At 33.3% G+C, this 20,893-nt stretch overlaps 2 protein-coding genes across 2 annotated transcripts in view; one reads left to right on the forward strand and one right to left on the reverse strand.

Moving 5' to 3' along the window:
• Positions 1–12,110, reverse strand: part of LOC111055874 (Bardet-Biedl syndrome 7 protein homolog) — a 31,476-nt gene extending 19,366 nt beyond the window's left edge. Inside the window, exons 1-7 of the mRNA XM_039439155.1 lie at positions 11,850–12,110; positions 11,394–11,517; positions 9,734–9,848; positions 9,516–9,645; positions 5,509–5,705; positions 3,325–3,520; positions 1,586–1,670 (exon numbers count right to left, since the gene is read on the reverse strand). Coding sequence (XP_039295089.1) covers positions 1,586–1,670; positions 3,325–3,520; positions 5,509–5,705; positions 9,516–9,645; positions 9,734–9,848; positions 11,394–11,517; positions 11,850–11,951 — 949 coding nt within the window. The 5' untranslated portion in view covers positions 11,952–12,110. The remainder of the gene's footprint in view (positions 1–1,585; positions 1,671–3,324; positions 3,521–5,508; positions 5,706–9,515; positions 9,646–9,733; positions 9,849–11,393; positions 11,518–11,849) is intronic.
• Positions 12,111–12,391: 281 nt separating this feature from the next.
• Positions 12,392–19,569, forward strand: LOC111055872 (signal peptidase complex subunit 3). Its single transcript, XM_022343176.2, has 5 exons — positions 12,392–12,765; positions 14,498–14,571; positions 15,843–15,931; positions 17,299–17,402; positions 19,018–19,569. Exons 1-5 carry the CDS (start codon positions 12,623–12,625, stop codon positions 19,145–19,147), a joined length of 540 nt encoding a protein of 179 aa, XP_022198868.2. The 5' UTR covers positions 12,392–12,622; the 3' UTR covers positions 19,148–19,569.
• Positions 19,570–20,893: the final 1,324 nt, after the last annotated feature.

Consider the following 20,893-nt stretch of genomic DNA (forward strand, 5'->3'; position numbering starts at 1 on the left):
CTCCCATGGACATCTTGATCTAGTAGGTCTACCATGGACATATTCATCTGGTGTGATCTCATTACTACACAAAAATCACCCACGAACTGGTGGCATGACTGCACAAGACACAATGTCCAATTTTTTCCCCTTTTTTCCCTTTTTTCCCATTTATTTAGTTTGTGAGTAAAGCTGTTTATGGTTTCCTGTTCTAGAAATTGCTCCACTTCTTGACCGCATATCCTTTCCATCTAATAAAGATAAAAGCAGGATATATGTGGTGTAAATCATTTCCTGTGAACTCTATTCTTAGTCCAGATGTGAATTTGTTCTATTATGAAATGTTTATTCCTTTCACTCTTATCAAAATTGAAACAGGATATGCGATGCAAATTATCTATATCAATTTCCCGGGAACTCAATACTTCTATTAATCTTTTTATATGCAATAGATACAATAGTCCAGGTGTGATTTTTTTTTTTTTTTTTGAGGTTAGGTGTGGTTGACCTAGATGACCTTGAGGTTAGGTTTGGTTGACCTAGATGACCTTGAGGTTAGGTTTGGTTGACCTAGATGACCTTGAGGGTGGTGTGGTTAACCTGGATGACCTTGAGGGTGGGTGTGGTTGACATGGATGACCTTGAGGGTGGGTGTGGTTGACATGGATGACCTTGAGGGTGGGTGTGGTTGACCTAGATGACCTTGAGGGTGGGTGTGGTTGACCTGGATGACCTTGAGGGTGGGTGTGGTTGACCTGGATGACCTTGAGGTTTGGGTGGTTGACCTTGAGGTTAGGGGTGGTTGGCCTGGACGACCTTGAGGTAAAGGCCGGTTCTGGCACACTTGTGTGCCAGGACCGGCCTTTTTATACTACTCACATTAATCTATACTACATAATATGAAGGAAGGAATGACTTATATTCCTACATGGTTGACGCATCATCATGACTGAACTGATTAACTTGCAATTTGAATAGAAGCGATCAACTTGAAATACAGAGCTATTCTAAATAATGGGCCCATTTTCAAAACTTGATAGTTATTAAAGTAAAAATGCAAAATGGACAATCTTTATATCAATGGAAAGAGAAAGTTTAACTTTTTTTTTAATACCTTACAGGTGTTCAATGTCGCCTCCGGCTGCTGGAACCGTATCACTGCTGCCGTGTACTCAATAACACCAGATACGCTTTCTCGCGTGTGGGACGAGTTTGGCTACCGCGTAGATGTTTGCCGCGCAGCAGCCGGAGGCCACATTGAACACTTGTGGGGTATCAAAAAAACTTTGAGACTTTCTCTTTCCATTGGTATAAAGATTGTCCATTTTGCATTTTTACTTTAATAAATACCAAGTTTTGAAAATGGGTCCATCATTTAGAATAACTCTGTACAAGAGAAATTGAATTCAATTTTTAATTTACAGTTTATAAATTTTTGAAGTTGAAATTAACCTGTATTTATGAAAGTGAAAACACAAATAAAGCTTATGTGATTACTACTCTAAGCAAAAATCAGAACTCAGAGCCTGGAATGCATGAAGCTTTCCTTGGTCGTATAGTTTTTAGTAACAATATTTTGTAAGTTTGATTGAAAATTAGATCGAACCTGTGTAAGTAGTTGCAACAATCTCATCACACCCAGTGTTGCCCAGCACTCCACCTTGTACTGAGGTAACACTTTCATTGCAAGTCTGTAAATCAAACAAACAAGACTGTAAATACAACAACAATATAAAAATTAAGCATTTTCTATTAGAGATATAACCAATATTGACTTTAAGTGAGAATTGCAAATTGCAAATAATCACTCGAATTATTGATTGAAAGTAACAATGCAATGTTCAAATGTTTTCCAAGACCTATAAAAGTGCTACGCGGTTGCTCTTGATTAACCCATGATTATTTATTTGAAGAAAAATTATAATGTAATTCAAGCTAATTTAGAGTTTAAGATGCATAAAATACATTCTGTTTTCAAAAAAGTCTCATATATTCATATAATTCTCTATATATTCTCAAGCACATGAGAACTCAATACTGAGGCTCGGTTTCAGTGATGCACTGATTCGTTCATAGGTTGTCATAACATTGGTACCGTTAGATGACTTCATTCTAACAAAGGTTAGTGAATGGACTTACGAGCAATCGGATTTAAAAATATAAATACACTCAATAATAAGAGTGTGAGACTCAAAACTCGACTGGGAATGTAAATGAACTGCACGCTAATAACGATTGCATGAGTAAACTCGAGAATGGAAATGTAGGCAGTGTATCAATTAATCAAGGGCCCATTTTTGCCATTTCTTGAGATACTGAGACAAATGGAGAGTTAAGCCATTTAGTTCGTCACGTTTAAAGTCATAAATTGTTCGTTGCAGACTGATACACAATCAGCTACACCGTTGCACTTTAGTTAGGCCAGTTACACACACATTGATATTTGGACGAACGATATTTTGCCGTCCTTATAAATTCTACCAGATTGAATGAAACTTGATCACATCATATGTTTGTCAAGGCACTACCTCTGTAAACAAAGCCATAGTGCATTCTGGTGACGTCAGCACAGGTAGGGCTCCTACACCAATAAAAACACTAGCTGATATAGATCAGCTGAAATCAACAATTTCTTATTGGTGTAGGAGCCCTACCTGTGCTGACGTCACCAGAATGCACTATGGCTTTGTTTACGGAGGTAGTGGTCAAGGTATGCTCAATCTAATAGAATTTATAAGGACGGCAAAATATCGTACGTTCAAATATCAATGTGTGTGTAACTGGCATTAGGGATTAGTGAGATTGGGTTAGGGAGAAGTTAGTTGAAGGTTAGAGCTTAGAGGTTATGTTTTTGCTTTTAAATAGCAATAAGCGATACACTGGTACGGTATTATTGAGAATAACTGTTTGATAATTTTAGAATTGAATATAATATTTGATACTGTATCCACTGAACTTTCTAAAAACATCAGGAACTTGACGTACTGAGGTTACCTCTTCTTCTTCTTCCTTTCACGGGTTAGGCATTACTGCCTGTTCCGAACCTCTGTGCTTCTAAAACCATCTCTTCCTGGGACGTTCGCGATCTCTTCTTCCAAATGTCTGATACAGTAGGGCTTGTTTGGGAATCCGGTCATCACTCATCCCATTAACATGCTCCAACCAGTCACTCCTGTTCCCATTTATTCGATCTCTGAAGTTACCAAACCGAGCTGATTCTTGATCAACTGAGATATTGATGTCACCCGAAATGTAAATGGTCTTTACATTATTGTAAATATTGAAAATTTAAATAGTCACAAGACTTGAGAAAAGGATTAGATTAGAGAATGTGAGTGGACTGACATAAGAGAAGCGTTCGGCCGGCGGATGTACATCTTCGCCGACATCTGTGGGCATGGAGAAGACTTGAATGAGGCCATCCCTCCGCCCCACCACCACATCAGGCACTCCGTCACCTGTCATGTCGTAGCAGTGCATTGACAGCACGCTGCCCTCCTGCTTGTCGCTCTTCATCTCCCACTTCACATCGTGGCCCGATCTATTCAATACAATAAAACATTTTAAACTAGTAGTTCTGTGAACAGTAGACCTCACGCAGTATTCTCATCCACATCTGTGTAATCACTTGTCAGCTGATTTATGATGAATAATTCTATAGTCTGATTTTTACTCTAATATTGGCGTATGAAGGAGGCTCCTTTTTCCTTTTATATTATCCTTGAAATGCAAAATTTTCAAAAACCTTGTATATACGTTGACGCGCAATTAAAAAAGGAACATACCTGTCAAATTTCATGAAAATCTATTACCGCGTTTCGCCGTAAATGCGCAACATATAAACATAAACATTTAAACATTAAGAGAAATGCCAAACCGTCGACTTGAATCTTAGACCTCACTTCGCTCGGTCAATAAAAAGACTAAGAAATTGTCAAAAGCCACAGATTTTGTTGATAGTTAGAAAGACCGGTTAACATTAAAATCAACTATCAATAAAATCTGTGGTTTTTGACAATTTCTTAGTATTTTTATTAATATAAATACCACAATATCAACTTCTCAACTACACAAAAAAAAAACATTTAAATACATAAAAAATATATCGAGTGACCTGGCTGGCTCAGGTCTGAAGTCATAGATTTCAGATCGCAGCTGATCAATTTCAGGGCCTCTGACATGACCTAACGACTGCTTTTTAGGCTGCCGGGACCGACGCCTTAAAGTGTCCTTCCGAAACACGGAAATGGCCCGAGAAAAATATCTTGCCCGGGCTGGGATTCGAACCCAGACCTCCGGATTACGAAGCCAGCATCTATACCACTCGACTAAGGCCACTCTATAGGTTCTGTATTGTGGAATAATTTGAAATAAACAGTGGTTGATAATTTATTGCCCGAGCTGGGATTCGAATCCAGGCCTCTGGATTACGAAGCCACTAATCCACTCGGCTACGGCCACTCCTCAAAATTGTAGTGAATGATAATGATAATTGTAGTGATTTCATAATCGGAATACAGTTACAAATACAGTTTCCCAAGAAAGATGTAACAGCCGAAGACTATAGATTCTACAAGAATTTGACGTGGCAAAGTTTGGTCAGTGATGTAGTCAGATATTTGTATAGTATTTTTGTCATAGTCATTCAATTTCAGCTCCTAGTATTCCTAGTTCCGAATTTTGAACAGCAAAACTGGTATAAAAACCGCCTTTTAGCGCTCCAGGTGGGAGTTTTGTTAACTACAATCAAGAAATTACTGATTCGAAACTTGTAAACTAGGTTATGTTTATAGAATGCATGTAGTAATGTCAGCACAAGCAGGTAATGTTTTCTGTTTCACAATTATTATTCTTTTCTAGATTATTATGACAAAAATAGTGTAAGTTACTTGGAGGTGAATGTCTTTTGCAGAGCTCAAATGAAATTCTAGTCTCGGCTAACGCCTCGACTAGAAACAGCATTCTCGCCTTTAAAGGACCCTTCCCGTCCTTGTGACTTAATATACTATTCCGATCCCTTTGGTGTCCCACGAAAGGTGTAACAGTCAAAGACCATAGATTCTACATTAAATTTGCAACAAAAATGTTCTGTAAATGTTATTTTATCTTCCCTAAGGTTAGGGAAGGAAAAGCTGTATTTTACATTCTAGATATACAAATAATTATTCCCCTTATTTCTAATGTGACTATGCATACTCGCTCGGCTGGGCTGGCATGAATAGTCCCATTAGAACTCTTAAGAATAATATCTTCACTGATACTGATAGGTGATAATCCCACTTAATAGTGTTTTTCTTCTCAATTAATCACGAAACTTGAAATCAATTTATTTTAAGCCTGCTTAGTGCAATTTAGCATAACTATTGATCCATTTTTCAATCATCACAAAAATGTTTACTCATTGAAATGTATACATTTGAAACTGATTAAAATTTGTACATTCGAAACTGATTGAAATTTATAACTCAAAACTCAATTTATAGTTTTTTCAAAACTCATTGAAATTAAATGTGTGCATTTAGAACTCACTTAGTGATCTGCAGCAGACCAATGGACCCATCTTCGGTGCCGTAGAGCAGGAAATCGCCAGAATCGCCGCCATTATTGTGATAGAGGTGCTGACAAGTTGGATTGCTGTTGAGGGGTATTGTTTGCGCCACGTCTGACCCATCCAACACGCGAAGGCATCTGTCCTCGCATGCCAGCACTGGCACAAGTCTCACCAACTGCAAATGCAACATCAAAAACTACATCACTTCACTAAAACACAAAAATGAAATACAGTATAAATTTGTACAAATCAATACAATATAACTCAATTAACAAAAAATATGGAAGTAAGTAACACAATTAATATAATAACACAGTTGATATAACTCAATTAACATAATAAATATTTACAAAAAGTATGGGAGTTTCGCCTGTAATTAATTAACAATATTACTAGTGTAACAAAAAATTGTGCTTCGGTGAGTAGTAATTGTCTTGAATTAGTAAAATATTCCTATCACACGATTTTAGGACGAGTTTATTGATTAATTTGAAGTGAAACTTGATGAATTGTTTAAATCTCGGTAGGATAATTATATAAAAAATTAGTGCAAAATTTCAATTGTTAAACTTCAGATCAGTTTGCAGTCATATGCCCGGTTGCAGAGTCGTCACATAAAGTAATAAACTTATTTACTTACTTAGTTAACTTATTTACGAAGCCATAGCTCCACTTTCCGTTGCACGGATGTCAAAATGAACTATAGCTCACACAAGACTAAAAACACCCAATTATACACATGATTTTCATTGCACAGTCGTCAGAAGGAGCTTATTTATGTCTCCAATAGTTAGAAACGGTCAGTTGAGTTATTGGCCCGAAGTCGTGCTGTTAAATCCACCATCTACTCCCGCCAAATGCATTTTAGAGGTTTTGATTGCTTGTTTTGATTTTTGAAAGTTGTTAATGAAAAACTATCTTTATATAAGAAAATAATGAGTAAATTATCTTTACCGAGTATAGCTTACTAATAAGTATTTACTAGCAAGTAAATATTTATAAGTATTTATTTTCTAACGACTATTTTGGCTACCCACAACTCATATTATTGTAGCCTCATTACTTGTAGGTGCTCAACCAATAAAATAGGATTGTTCTATAATTCTAATTAAATTATAATAATTATGTCCTTCATGATTATTGAAAAAATTATTATAATTATCAATTTATGTTGAATGAAATTTCTGTCGAATTTTAGAATAATTTAATAGCGGTAAGTTAGAATTTTCCGTGTTTCTTTGCGTTAAGAGTGGTAACCTCCAAATCGCTAAATATGGTGAGATATCTCACCAAAAGCCAAGAGTCGCCACATTGTTTATCAATTTTATGTGAGGTCTTTTAGGTCTGTTCACAGTGATGTCGATTGAAACTTTCCCCGATGCCAAGACATTGGTTGGATAGAAGCATGTACGGAAATTTACGGAAAAAAGTTAATAGAGCTGCAGTGTGACCAATTCGAGATATAGCTAAATGGGCTTCGGCAAACGACTGTGCAATGGTCAACCATTTATGTCAGTGATTTTAAACTATGTCTCACATAGCTATGCTTGATTTTATGTAACGACTCTGCAACCGGGCATTAATCAGAAACCTGGAAACCTGTAACTTGGCAATTCTTTTTTTGAGTACACTAAAAAAATTATGATGAAATGATGGACATTATTTGTTGTCCAAATTTCAAGTGGTTTGTCCCAATAAATTATGAGTGATATAGGAAGCAAACTTTGTCCGATGATTTATTTACTATTAAGAGGTCTTCTACCCCCTTCTGGCGGTTACAATAAGAAATGAAATAGTTGACGTGAGAAGATGACTTTTGAAATGAGAAATAATATATGTATGCGGTTAGAGAACAATTTTAAACCATTGATACTTGATTGGAAATATAACATTATTTGCAACTGAATGGAACATAACAAATTAAATTGAGATGAGACATGTAAAGACATACTACAGAAAAAATCCTTTCAAATATAATTCAACCATGAGTTTTAATCAATAGAATAATGTACTTGAAAAGTATACTTTTGAATAGAAGACTAGGCCTACAAGTTGACATTCTTCATATCAAATTATTCACGGTCTACTGTTTTCAAATTACTGTATTTTGTCAATAATCATGTTAATATCAATAATCAATTATACATATTTCACATTGATATCAATTAATCTACCTCCTCTATTTCGAAATGATAATATATATATATATATATATAATATATATATATATATATATATATATATATATATATATATATATATATATATATATATATACTTGAATGCTAATTCAAATTTACTTACTCTACTTTTCATAATTTCTTATTATGTGTAATATATCGATTGGAAGAATAAATGAATAGTCCCATAAATGAATAAATTTATTATTATTAAATTATTGATTTTTCTATTAAGATTGACTTTCAAGTATTAATATCAGTGTACCGTGCCCGGTAGTGAAAAATGATCCTTATTCCTTATTATTATTAAGAGACTATTCCCATTCAAGCATGATATATGGCAGTATTTGATTCACATTGGTCTTGCTATCCTTGCATGAATTAGAACCCATCAATATGAATAGACTCATTAGAACTTATGGGAATAAATAATATTCTCATTGTACCAGTCACATTGGGAATCAGTGGAAATAGTCTATCATTTTACTGATACGTGGGAATCCAGCTTCAGAGTGCTTCAACTTCGATAAAAATACCGTAGGCTACCTTTCAAAAACATCAATAAGTAAATAGCTTAAAAATTACACATCAAACTACTGATTACGTGAATTAAGTGATAACAGATGTAGAGCCAACGAAAAATTGAAAGCTTGATGTGCCAATTATTATACTGTGCATAATATTTTACAGATATCTTCAAATGGAAACATAAATTGTCATAGAACTCTCTACAACTCAAAGCCTAAACTAGTCTACGTGCTATCATTAGAGACAAATAATCTAAATATTTTTACTCCATGCTATTATTGAATAGCTCTATCTCAATACTAGTTCAATTGAGATCATGGAAGAATGTATCAGAGGAAGAGAAATGGCAGTTTTAGGTGAGACAAGAAGTAAGCGATAAGCTACGCCCAAGATTTCAGAACAGGCAAAAGATCTCCATTGATACCACTCAACAATTTCCAAATCAACTCAAGGTTATAGGAAGCGAGGAGGAAATAACAATATTACTGCTGATTTGAAACTACTGATCACGAATATTAGGTTGATGGTAAAATAAATTTTAGTATTTGTAAAACACCGCCGCCTTAGAGTGACTAATTTTTCATAATATATAATTTTTATATATTATAATGGATGAATAATTAACGTTTGAGACTCCCGATAACTTATTGTATTTTTTGTTTAGTATTATCCTTAATTCTTAAGTGAATTAATCTCTTTTGATTCTTACTTACTATAGAGTATCAAGTATATTTTCTTTTAATTTAGTTTTATGATTTGAAGTTTTGAGTTTTCCTTTTTTACCAAATTTCCATTAACCCTATACCCTATTAATCATCCTTAGACCAATTTTTACCTCATACTCCTTTTTAAATTCCTAAACTTCCAGTTTCATGAAAAAAATTTCTCCTTAGTTTATTGTTAAAGTTAGCATATCATTCTATTTATGTATTTATTATTTGTAGGCAACTGCTGTAAAATCTTTTAGATTTAGCGGGACCAATTTTGTAATGCATTTTACTGAATAAAATGATTGATTGATTAAACAAACAAACCGGAGTTTTACTCTAAACCCTGCGCAGGATTTTCAATATTTCACCGCAATTACTATTGTACAGGGCAGTTCTATGCGTGAGATTAGTAGGATTCATGAATAGATGCAAGTGAGCTTTGTCATAATTCAGACTGCAATTAGGGAGATACAGAAATAAATCACAAATGCCAGCGCAGTGCTTAGTGTAGACAGAAACTTATGATATGTGTGTGGAGCAGTGCTAGACGTTAATTCAAGTTCAGACCTTTTCAGCATTCAATGCGATGACATCGCTTATTTTATCAGCAGAAAGGTAAGAACTTGTGTCTTTACAATCTTTATAATGGTTGAACACATGGTCTCCAGTGACGAGTAGATCACTACCGCTGATATACCTGTCAAAAAAATATTTATTAGTACTTAAACCGATGAGGGAGTTGGTTATTAATATAAGATTCATTATTCATAACAATAACAACTCACATTGATTTAATGTGTTCCGTAAGACTAGTATCGAAGCTCAAGAACATTTTTCCTTTCTTAGTGTAGCCCCGCACCTCTGTTTTAGACGAGCTGAATATTTTATCTTGGATGGTTCCTGAAACAAAGAATAAGAAACCTGATAATAAGAAGATATAAGATAATAAGGAGCAGTGACCATACATAAAATATTTTGGAGAATCTCATGCAGCTATCAAGCATGTCGATTTAGGTAGACCATGCTGGGCTTTTTTATAACTCTTCTTTTAAAGTAGTGTACCAGTTGTTTCTTCATGCACACTTCAAAAATCTTTGCCTGGCACCTGGAAACCTTCATCTGCTACACTTTTTCCTGGTGTCGACTCCACTATTCTTTCGACCTGCTGAATGAGGAAATGGTTGAACTCATCAGAACTGGCAGTGAATTTAGGCCTCACCTTCTGACAATCAGATCCAGTGATGGACCTGACCAGGTTCCGAGCTGTCTAATATTTATTAGTGGCTTGATTAATTATTGTACTAAATGTTGGCCCCTCCCGCTTCGTTAGATCTACGTCTTGCCTTGTCTATTTATTTTTTCTGAGATATTAAATAAATAATACATAAATAAATTTGTATTTCCCAAAAAAACCTAAAACCACTAGGCTTACATCAATTTGTATACATTAAAATCTCTTTTTTGTTCACTACAGTTGTGATGAAGTATCACTAATGTTAATCAGTATTGTTATATACATTTTTTTTAAGTTAATTTATTTTCTTCTCTTTTCAATTATTTGAAATTTGTTATTTTAAATAAGTAGATATTGTTTGTTTTTTCATATTGTTTGGAATATATTTTTTTCTTCATCATATTATTTGTATTTTTTTGTATTGTTATCTTGTAATAGAGAGTTAAGTGTAAGAGAGGGCCGATTGCACCCTAACTTCGCTCACTACGAAAATAAAGGCAGTAATTCAATTCAATTCAATTTATTGCTGATTATATTTCTTTTATCCTCATTAGTGAGGCTAGCTTTGCATTGATAATTTAGTGAAAAGACTATAGTCTTGTCTGGTCAACTATAGGCTTGTTGAAGTCTTGGTTAATCTCTTGGACTCTGACCATTAGAGTGTGAATTTCTTGAATCAAGCGTTTTTATTTAGGTATGGTTTTGTATTCTAATAAAGAATTTGGAAACAAAAACATTCCTAGGCCAAAAGTTAGCCGAATACACCTCGCTCAATATCTGGGATGGAACTCCTATTTTAAATTATGAGTACTCATCTGGGAATTTTAACCCTTCAACGACATAATCTGCCGTTATTCTATCATTCATAAATTCCTTTACATCAGAGTCACTAGTATTAGGTCCAAACCGAGAAACAAACTGAACATCTTTTCTGCTTAAAGTGGTTAAATTATGAACTGCCTTTGAACTATCTGTAAGTTAGGCCTACCATACTGATCTTGACTTTTCATTTTCATTGTAGGTTCTCTCACTGATTTTAGTTGTTTACTTGAAATTAAAAAATAGCATAGATTTAGTTGCCTCTATTAAATATTCAAATTCTAGCTGTTTATCTGAAATGTTTAATGAAAAGATGTAGGCTATATACGACATCATTCAGCTAAAGTAAAATAAATAGAAATCGAATTTACTCAAACTTCAATAAATTTTACCAAGTGCTCCTCCCAAACTGATTCGCGTAATTTTCTCTCCAGGCAAAGTTTTAAAGCTGATTTGAATTTCTCCTTTTTTCAAGGACAGGACTTGAAGAACTCCATCTTGATCTCCAATAGCAGCCTGTAAATTGAGTACATGATAAATAAAAATGATTATATAGAAAATTATATAAAAACTTTTGAATGCATAGGTTAGCCTATTACCAGTAGGCCTAATATTGGTTTTTGTTTAAGTGATACTCAAATGTAAATTTAGAACCAAGCACCGGTCGGTAAAATAGATGATTTCTAAGAACACTGTTTTTATAATGGGTTTCAAGCTATCTTAATAATATGAAATAAAGCCCCTGATAGGCTACTTTAACTTAAACATTAGAATTAATATAGAGCAGTTCATAATGTAACCAAGTACCAAGATACCACAATTGTGGAAAAAGCAGGTGGATTATTTACCTTTTGAACTGTCTTTCCTCCTGAGCTCGGTAATAATTTCATGCACTGAGGGGACGTCAAGCCCAGTAATGTGTAATCTACTCGAGTCAATTCAAGAGCCATTAGACTTAAATATTTCACCCGACTCAATCGAAATCTTGTAGAAGATTGATTTATATACTGCTAAGAAACTTAATAGAGTTAAATTAAACCTTGGCAAGTAAAACAACTCAAAATAATAGATAAACAGCGCTGTATCATAACAAGAACAACAAAACATAACCTAAGCTTTCACGCTACGATTGCAAACAAGAAGCAAATTCAACAAAATTTCTGAAATCTAGAAGGCAGAACACTTATCACTGCACTATAGTATCCAAAGACCTTAGTGAATTTTGTCATATAAAACCTATTATATTCATTTAAAATCTGCCAAATTCATAATGAATAAAATATTTTCAATAATTGAAGAATAGTTGAACCTTTTTATTTAATAAGTTTTTATAAAAGCTTGATTTATTACATGCTGATCAAGGCTCCTTTGCTACACGTATCTATTTACGTGTTTTTTTTTTGTTGTTGATCAATTCTCTTAGCAAAAGTCTGTATTCGTGTCGGTTGCAGATAATTTTATTGATTGATTTGTGTAACAAAAAAATTTCGTATGGCTTTTAGTGTAGTGGATTGTTTAAATTGTAACATTTGATGTTTTAGCTTACATCAGTTGCAAGTTTCAACGATTTTCCGGTATATTGAACCTGTCGGCTACCTGACCGTTAACCTATAAATTTAAGATGCATTCTCTTTTGACCAGAGGAAATGCTATATTGGCATACACATTGAGTGTATTAACGTGTCTTACATTTGTATGTTTCATTTCAACAGTGTTTCTAGATTATAGAACAAATGCATCAATGAATACAGTTCAAGTGGTCGTGTAAGTAAATTATTCTAGATAAATCTAGCTATGTAGCTGTAGGCTATGCAAACCTAGCTTATTGGCCAACCAGATTTTTATTGAAGAGTGATAACTCACGTTTTCATTGGCCCAAGCCTTAGTTAATCATCAGCATCAACAAAAAAAATGTAATCATAAAGGTGTCCACTAACGAGCGAACGACAGGACATAAGTGAACAGACATGCTTGTCATATGTAACTTACATGTAACATTTTTTACAAAAGGCTTCGAAGAAAATTTTTTGAGATTCAGTTACCAAAATTACCACCCAAATTCAGATAGACAGGTTTTGTCATATTTGATGACAGATATAACGGCTCTGAACCTGGGCCATAGTGATGCGCGATAGCGAAGTGTTTCAACAATCGAAATGTTCACTATCGTTAAGAAAAACTATCGAATAAAACACTTCGATAGTAAACCTCTCGTTAAGCCATTCGAAAGGTCCTGATCGAATAGTTGGGATATTCTCTTTAACTGGCCTATTTACAAAAGACAGGCGCAACCGACTGCGGGCTCAGAGAAAATAGATCAAATTGTATTTATGAATAGAAATATTAAAAATTTTTGAAGAAAACATCAAAAATTAGCCTGCAAATTTTGATATAAACATTATAAAATGACCCTTTTGCTCAGATTACAATGTTAAATGGTAATATTATTCAGATAGTTGAGAAAATAGTTTTCCTTAATATTATTTAAATAGTTGAAGTATTTATTCAAATTGTTTTGTGAATTTTGTGAATATTTTTTGAGTTTTGTGAATATTTTCATTTATTAGTTTAAGTAAAGCCAACAGAAACAATATCAAAATAATAAGAAATATTAATAAGGCCTATATTAAAAATCAATATTATTATAAAGTAATCAATAGCATATAAAGTATTAAGATTAAAAGGTTATGTCGCCAATGCCCAACAATCAATTCGTTTCCGAAGTATTTGAAACGAAAGGGAAGTGTTTCTAATGAAACGATAACGAGAGGTTTACTATCGAAAAACACACTTCGTTAGGGAATCCGAAGTGTTTTTCGATAGTATTCATTCGTTTCAGCAACTATCGAAACAATCGCTAGGCAAAAACTATCGAAGTGTTCGATAGTAACACTTCACAATCGCCCATCACTACTGGGCCAGTCTTAGCCTTTACGGCGTAATATTAACTTACTTTTTTGCTATTAAAAAGAACGACTATAGCAGTCACAGTTTTTCAATGAGTGACTTATTCACTTACTGTAACAACGAGATTCTTCGGCTGATCCGTCATTTTCCTAGACAGCCAGGAAGATGATTTTTTTTAATAGCAAAAAAGTGATTCAATAATAAGCAGCTTGTGATGAAAAAAAGACACTGAAGAGTAATATTAACTGTTTATTCTTGTAGAAAATAATCAATAGCTATATTATCGTATTCGTCAAGAAATTTATTTTTTAATTCAAGAATGGCGAAAACCACACATCAATTTCTAAAAAAGTTTTCAAGTTATTCGCATTTAAAAATATCAATAAATTGTACAAAAAAATGTACATAGAAAATCAAATGCTGTAGCCTAGCTTAAGAAATATTAAGCTGTTTTCATAATTTTCCCCAACTCTGTATGCTCACTACGCTCTTATTATGCTTGCACTATGTCCAATATTTTATCTTAAGTATTTTATTCATGTTTTGTCGTTGGATGCCAAATAAATTATTTCTTATTAATTGTCCACAGCAAGAATGTGCCAGAATTCAGCGCATTCAAAGAGAAAAATGATCTTGGATACCTGACTTTTGATCTTCAAACTGATATCCTTTTAAAGCACTCATGAATTATTATATCAATTCTTGCAATGATCATAAGTTCAATTATCCTCTACGCCTGCAGGGGTAGAGAAGCTGGATCTGAGCGAGTTCAAGATTGTTGTCACCAGTTTTTTGACAGCCAGGAATTATGATGTCTAGGAGTTTTTGATTAAAGACTTGTCTCAAATGCTATCTGGTTAGATTATTGTCATTATAAATGGTAAAGCAAGGTTTCTAATGTTAAATTGATCATTATTATCTTGGTCAGTGTTGTTGTTGTTTTTTTTTAATTAAAGAGATGAGTGTATGAATGGGTTTTGTGATCAAATCGAGTTATCAGTTTGCATGAAGGAGCTATATGATATACTATCTCATGGGCTGACACCTGCTCTATTTACTGAATTGCCTCAGCAATGAAGGTATGTAGGTATGTAACATACAATTTGCTCAACAATGGTATCTGGTGAATGAAAGAGTTATGTCACGTCACAAAAACCTAAAAATACAACATACATCATTTATGCATCATCAATTTGATCAACTCATAAGTAATGAAAAATAAATGTTTCATACTCTTGTATTAGCGGTATCCCTCGACTGCTGATAGCTATCAACCGTAGTATACATTTTAAGTACAACACTAATGATTAAATAAAATATGGTAGGAAGTAGCTTGAAAGGCGTAAGTGCACACATCTCCTTTTGTCATGTAAAAATTTGTGGAAGAAGGATCTGTGTTTATTTTTTAACGTCTATCTACCCATAAACTAAAAACTCATAACATTAAATAATGATCAAATTATCTCGGGACAAACTTTTTGTAGCATTTCTCCTTCATACACTCACCTCTTCAATTATGAAATGACTCCATCGATCCTATAACTGTTACTAATGTATGAAGAAGAAGGTATAAGGACATCCACTCATTGCTTTTTACTCTAAAACTCAAATAACCTTAGATTATTTCATGAGACAAGATAGCTTTATTGTGTATTACATCTCATCAAACAAATTAATTATAATAATTAATTCATACAATAAGTACATCATCAAAATGATAGGGAGAAAAAAATAAGGTAGCCTTAATGTTGACCTTGATTCAAATCTTATTTTATTGGCAAGAACCCTTACAATTGAAAACTGTCAACTTTACTTTTAAAAGATACAAGTCAAATCCCATTTTCAAATATATGTTCTTTTTGAATCTCTTTATATTTGTCATGTCTTTTAAATGTGTAATTTTCCAAAAAAGTTTTCTTTAACATGTGCTTTAAATCTCACCCATCTATTCAACTGGAATGTGAAGCAATTGTTCCTGTACCTGACAGCGGAATACTCGACTCCAAAAAATGTTCTCAATCAAGTAAGTCAGCAATGAAGTCTTGAAGTCAAAAACATATGCTTTTCCAAACGTTCTCTCGTGAAATGCACTTATTTCTGAATGCTTTGTTACACTAAACATGACCAATGTTGATACGGGATCAGCACTGAACTTGAAGCAGCCTGCTGACATGGACAATAGTAGCTTCCGCTAGTTGCTGTAGGAACGCGCAATTGGAAATGTTGATTGTACATGACATTTCCAATTCCATGTTTCTGCCGTAGCTAGTGGAAGCTAGTATTGTCCCTGTGTGCAGCGTGATTTAGGTTTATACAAGTTGTATTTAAAGTGCAATTATTTTACATTAATTTGAATTAGAATAATTCTACACATGTATTTTAAGTACGATTATTGAATTGGGCCCGTCGCAATGTAGCAATTAGATAGCACACACAAAATTGACTTGCTAGTTTCTATATTGTTTTCAATTTTGAAGAATATTCGCATTATTAAGGCGAAATACCTTATATTCGAACTATTTTGTAGCAAAGCAAGTAATGCATTATCACCTACCGTATGTAGGTAGCTTTCAAGTGCAAATGAACTTTCTTAAAATCATGACATCTACAAATCAGTTTTTTCTTCGTGTATAGTGCATCCTATTTATAAGACATTTTTCAATGCAAAGTTGTGTCAGTATTGTGTTAAAAAATAAACCAATTCTTCTATTTTTCAAACATATCCTATACTATTAAACGAGCAATTCATGTTTATATATCTTTATGTGACCGGATCTCGAAAACGGCTCTAACGATTCTCACGAAATTTGGAACAATGTAGGTTTATGATATGAAAATTCGATTGCACTAGGTTTTAACCCTGGGATAATTCGCTGAAGGACATTAAAATGATAAATACGTCTTTGGAAAAACAGCTGGAGTTTTTGTCGTCTGTTGATGATGGAAGTGAGTGAGCGACTGCATGCAGTGTGGGACTGAGACAAAATTATGACTCAGCTGTTGAACTTTTGTAATCATTCAATCAGGTATTTAGTGCCGGTTGTATAAAAGCCGGTTAAATTTTAATCCTGATCAATTCCCGTAGAACCAATCAGATAAGCTATCTTTTTGAAATGGTCTTCTCTGATTTGGTTCACGTTAAATTAATCAGGATTAAAATTCAACATGCTTTTGTGAGAGAAATTTTTGCATTCCTCTGAGAATTGATCTCAATCCACTGTGATTAGATAGAACCTTTCTGTATGAACTATAAATATATTATAATTTATTCTTTCGTAATAAATTTTATATGCTTTTGTACTCCAGAACGGAGCTCGGTGCCCCGATATTTTCTTGTTAAGCATTCTTTGTTTCAGTACTTTGTTATCAATTTTTTGTTATGATTTGCAGGTTGTGTTGTGGGATAAAATTATCCTGAGAGGTGAAAATGCTGTTTTGGATTTCAAGAACATCAACACCAAATACTATTTCTGGGATGACGGAAACGGTCTGAAGTAAGTCTCGTTCTTTAATCAAAATTTTAGGGGAACAATAGTTGTCGATTAGAGTCGTGAGTTATTACCTACATTGTTTACATTACCACTCTGTATTGATTCAGTTGAGTTATTGTACAAACTTCAATAATCCTGCTATACAAACTAGCTTCAAAAACAGTTTTCTAATGCTTGTTTCTATATTTTGTATGATATCAGTTATCAAACCTACACCGTATATCACACATTAATTTCATTGAAAAAAATTCATTTCTCCAAGATAGCCTATAACTTTATTTTGTTTTCAGATAAAATATGAAATCCCTACAAACTTGTAAAATATTCCAAAGTATTACAAATTATGCCCAATATAAGTAGGCTACAGTAATTTCAAGTATTAGAGTTAAGTTAAATGACTGAAGAAATTTTTAAAAGTTTTCAAGTCAGCCAGGATAGTCGAGACAACTGAGGCGTTGTACTCTTCAGTCTGCTAACGCTACCTGGTCGTGGGTTCGAATCCCATTGCAGCATGGACGTTTGATCTATTAGATAGTTGCATAAGCAGCCAGAATACTTTGAATACAAAATACTTTCTGTTGTACGTACACCATTTGCACTAGAACTGAAGTAGACTTCATCTAGGTGCGCTGTTGTTATAAGCGGCAAACTTAGAACATTTCATTTTTTTCTTTCCAACAGTAATTTAAACATTCAACACAATTTGCAGATTAACAAAGATTTCGAAAAATAATCACAATCACATAATGACCATTAGGCTACCTACAGTAACTTATCTACCCAGTAATTTATTGACAGTAAATTATTGGTAACTTATATATATATACAGAGTGAGTCATATGTATGGGAACCCTTCAATAAATTGGAGACTGTTGTAAATGTGTGTGCCAAAATGGCGGCTGATTAAAATTTATCAATTATTTCTTTAAAAATGCAAACTTAAATCAGCCGCCATTTTGAATAAAAGTATCATAGAACATTTTTATTGATGTCATCTTTCTAGTTTTTAGAAGGCATTTAACATTATGTATCACACAATGGGTGTTTACGTTCAAAATATTTGAGTTACAACCCCTCATTTCTTTAAAAACTAAAACTTTAATCAGCCGCCATTTTGGATACAAGTATCACAGAACATTTTTGTCGTTGTCATCTTTCTTGTTTCAAAAAGGCCTTAAAAATGATGTACCACACAATGGGTGTTTACTTTTAAAATATTCGAGTTACAACCCCTAAGTTACCCCCTTATGAGGGGTTGAAATTCAGCTGTACGTCAAAAGGTAGAGTACTTGAACAATAACTTATCCTGAAAGTTACAGTCTACATCAACAGTCTTATTTATCTAGTCTGTAGTCTTATCTAAAACAGTCTCCATTTTATTGAAGGGTTCCCATACATATGACTTACTTTGTATATTAACTTGTCTTTAACACAATGACTAAAAAAATAGAAACCTATTCCAGTAGGCTCGTCATGGTGGAGTAAGTCTATTTTCTTATTGACATGCATTATTTGCATCTTCTCTATTGTAATTTATATTTATGTATTCATTTATAAGTCAAATTTGCATTTGAATTTGTCGTTGTGTTTGAGTGTTGATCACTTACTTTGCTTGCAGAGGAAACAAGAACGTGACACTGAGTCTTTCGTGGAACATTATTCCGAACGCCGGATTCCTGCCCAGTATATTCGCCACAGGCAGACATGTCTTCAAATTCCCCAGCGAATACACAATGGAGCGCATTTGAGACATTGATTTCGTCACAAAAAGTTTTCATTGTGATATTGAAAACTAGTTGTGCTAACGCTCTAAAATGAATTCTCAAAAAAGGAGGGAGTGATTGAAACAGTGTTACAATGTGGAACATTTTAAAACAAACTATCAACGGTTGAACTATCTTTTTTCGATTTTACAAGTTTTTGTTAGAGAATGTTTTCAAATACAATATTATCAGACACATAACCTAAGTCACAATTTAATGTATTGCCACGTTAGATAATTATTACGATATTGGAAAAATGTTGATATTACAGTGTAGTGAATCTAATTAATTATTGCTTGCATAAATTCAACTATGAACCTTCACACATATATTTCTCATTTTCCTGTCAGAACTCTTGTATGAAAGTTTATTATTAGTCGAATTAAAAAAAATTGGGTCTGTTCTTTGCTTATTGTCTGTTGTAATAACCAAGCATTCGTTACTTTTTAATCTTATTCTGTGCAAACCTTAGATTGCAACATTACTCTTATGGAGTATAGTGCTGTCCTATTTCACAGAAGCCAGGGAACCTGTAAACCAATTGAGTGAGAGAATGAGCGAACAAAAGAGCGTTGGTCATTTTGATAGAAGAATAAAAATCATGTTATTGGACTCAGGGGACCTTGCAACGTATAGAAAACTTGAATTTGGAGTACCTTAATTTTTTGGAAAGCAATACTTTCCTTAACTATGGTAATAGGGCAAGGAAAGTAAAAACGGTAACAGTTTGCTCCTGTTCTCATAACAAATAACATTGGCTATAAATCCCCGTGCTGCAAACTAAGGTTTGCACTGACTATAGTACGAAACAATACTAAAAATTCACACTACTCATGAAATCAGTACGGTAAGATAAATATGTTGTGTAACATAGTAACAAAGGCTATGAGCCAATGACAAATGAATTGTTTGCAGGTTTTTTTTATCTACGAGGATTGTCCCAGATTTAAGTTACACTATTTTTGTATAATAGTTTTTTTTATCTCATACTTGCAGTCACAGAAAAGCTTGGCAATTTGTTCTCAACTTATTTGGGCTACTTAGCTTTAAAGTTATTTTGATTAAAAATAAAAACATGTAAAGATTTTGCGATGCGTATAATATTATAATAGAATGCAATAGAGCTTTCTCTTTTATAGGTAGGCCCGCAAAGTTGCCATATCGTTTTTTAACAACGTGAAAAGTAATAAGATATAGCCCATCCGGCCTTATTGGTATTTTTGAATAGGAAAAAATCCAAGTAAACTATAACCAATTAACGGAACATTCAATCTCAATAAATTGTGTATATATATAATAAAGTCATTGAAAAGCAACTTTGCGCACGTATTTCACATTAAATTTCTCCTACAGTTACCATTGAATATGAAAAGTGAGTAATTATAGATAGAATGTCCTGAAATCCATCCAATGTTTGTCTGTATGATTTTGTAATTAATAACAAACTTAATTTTAAAATTTATAATTCAATTAAAAATTGTTATCTTCTAAATTTTCAAATCTTTAAATTTAATTTTTTTGTAATTTATCAATTTTTAAATTAATTTTCTATATTTAATAATTTATTAACTAGTTTTAAATATTTATCTTGTCAAAATTATATGAATAATTTCCATTGCGTTGTCATGCTACAAATCTGGAGTACGCAAAGTATTACTTTGCGCTCTAGTGCGGAAAGGTGATTCTTTTCGGCCTGCAATCAGTGCAGAAATGGTCACTTTTCAAGGTAAA

Source organism: Nilaparvata lugens, chromosome 12, assembly GCF_014356525.2.
Source record: "Nilaparvata lugens isolate BPH chromosome 12, ASM1435652v1, whole genome shotgun sequence".
Classification (NCBI taxonomy): domain Eukaryota; kingdom Metazoa; phylum Arthropoda; class Insecta; order Hemiptera; family Delphacidae; genus Nilaparvata; species Nilaparvata lugens.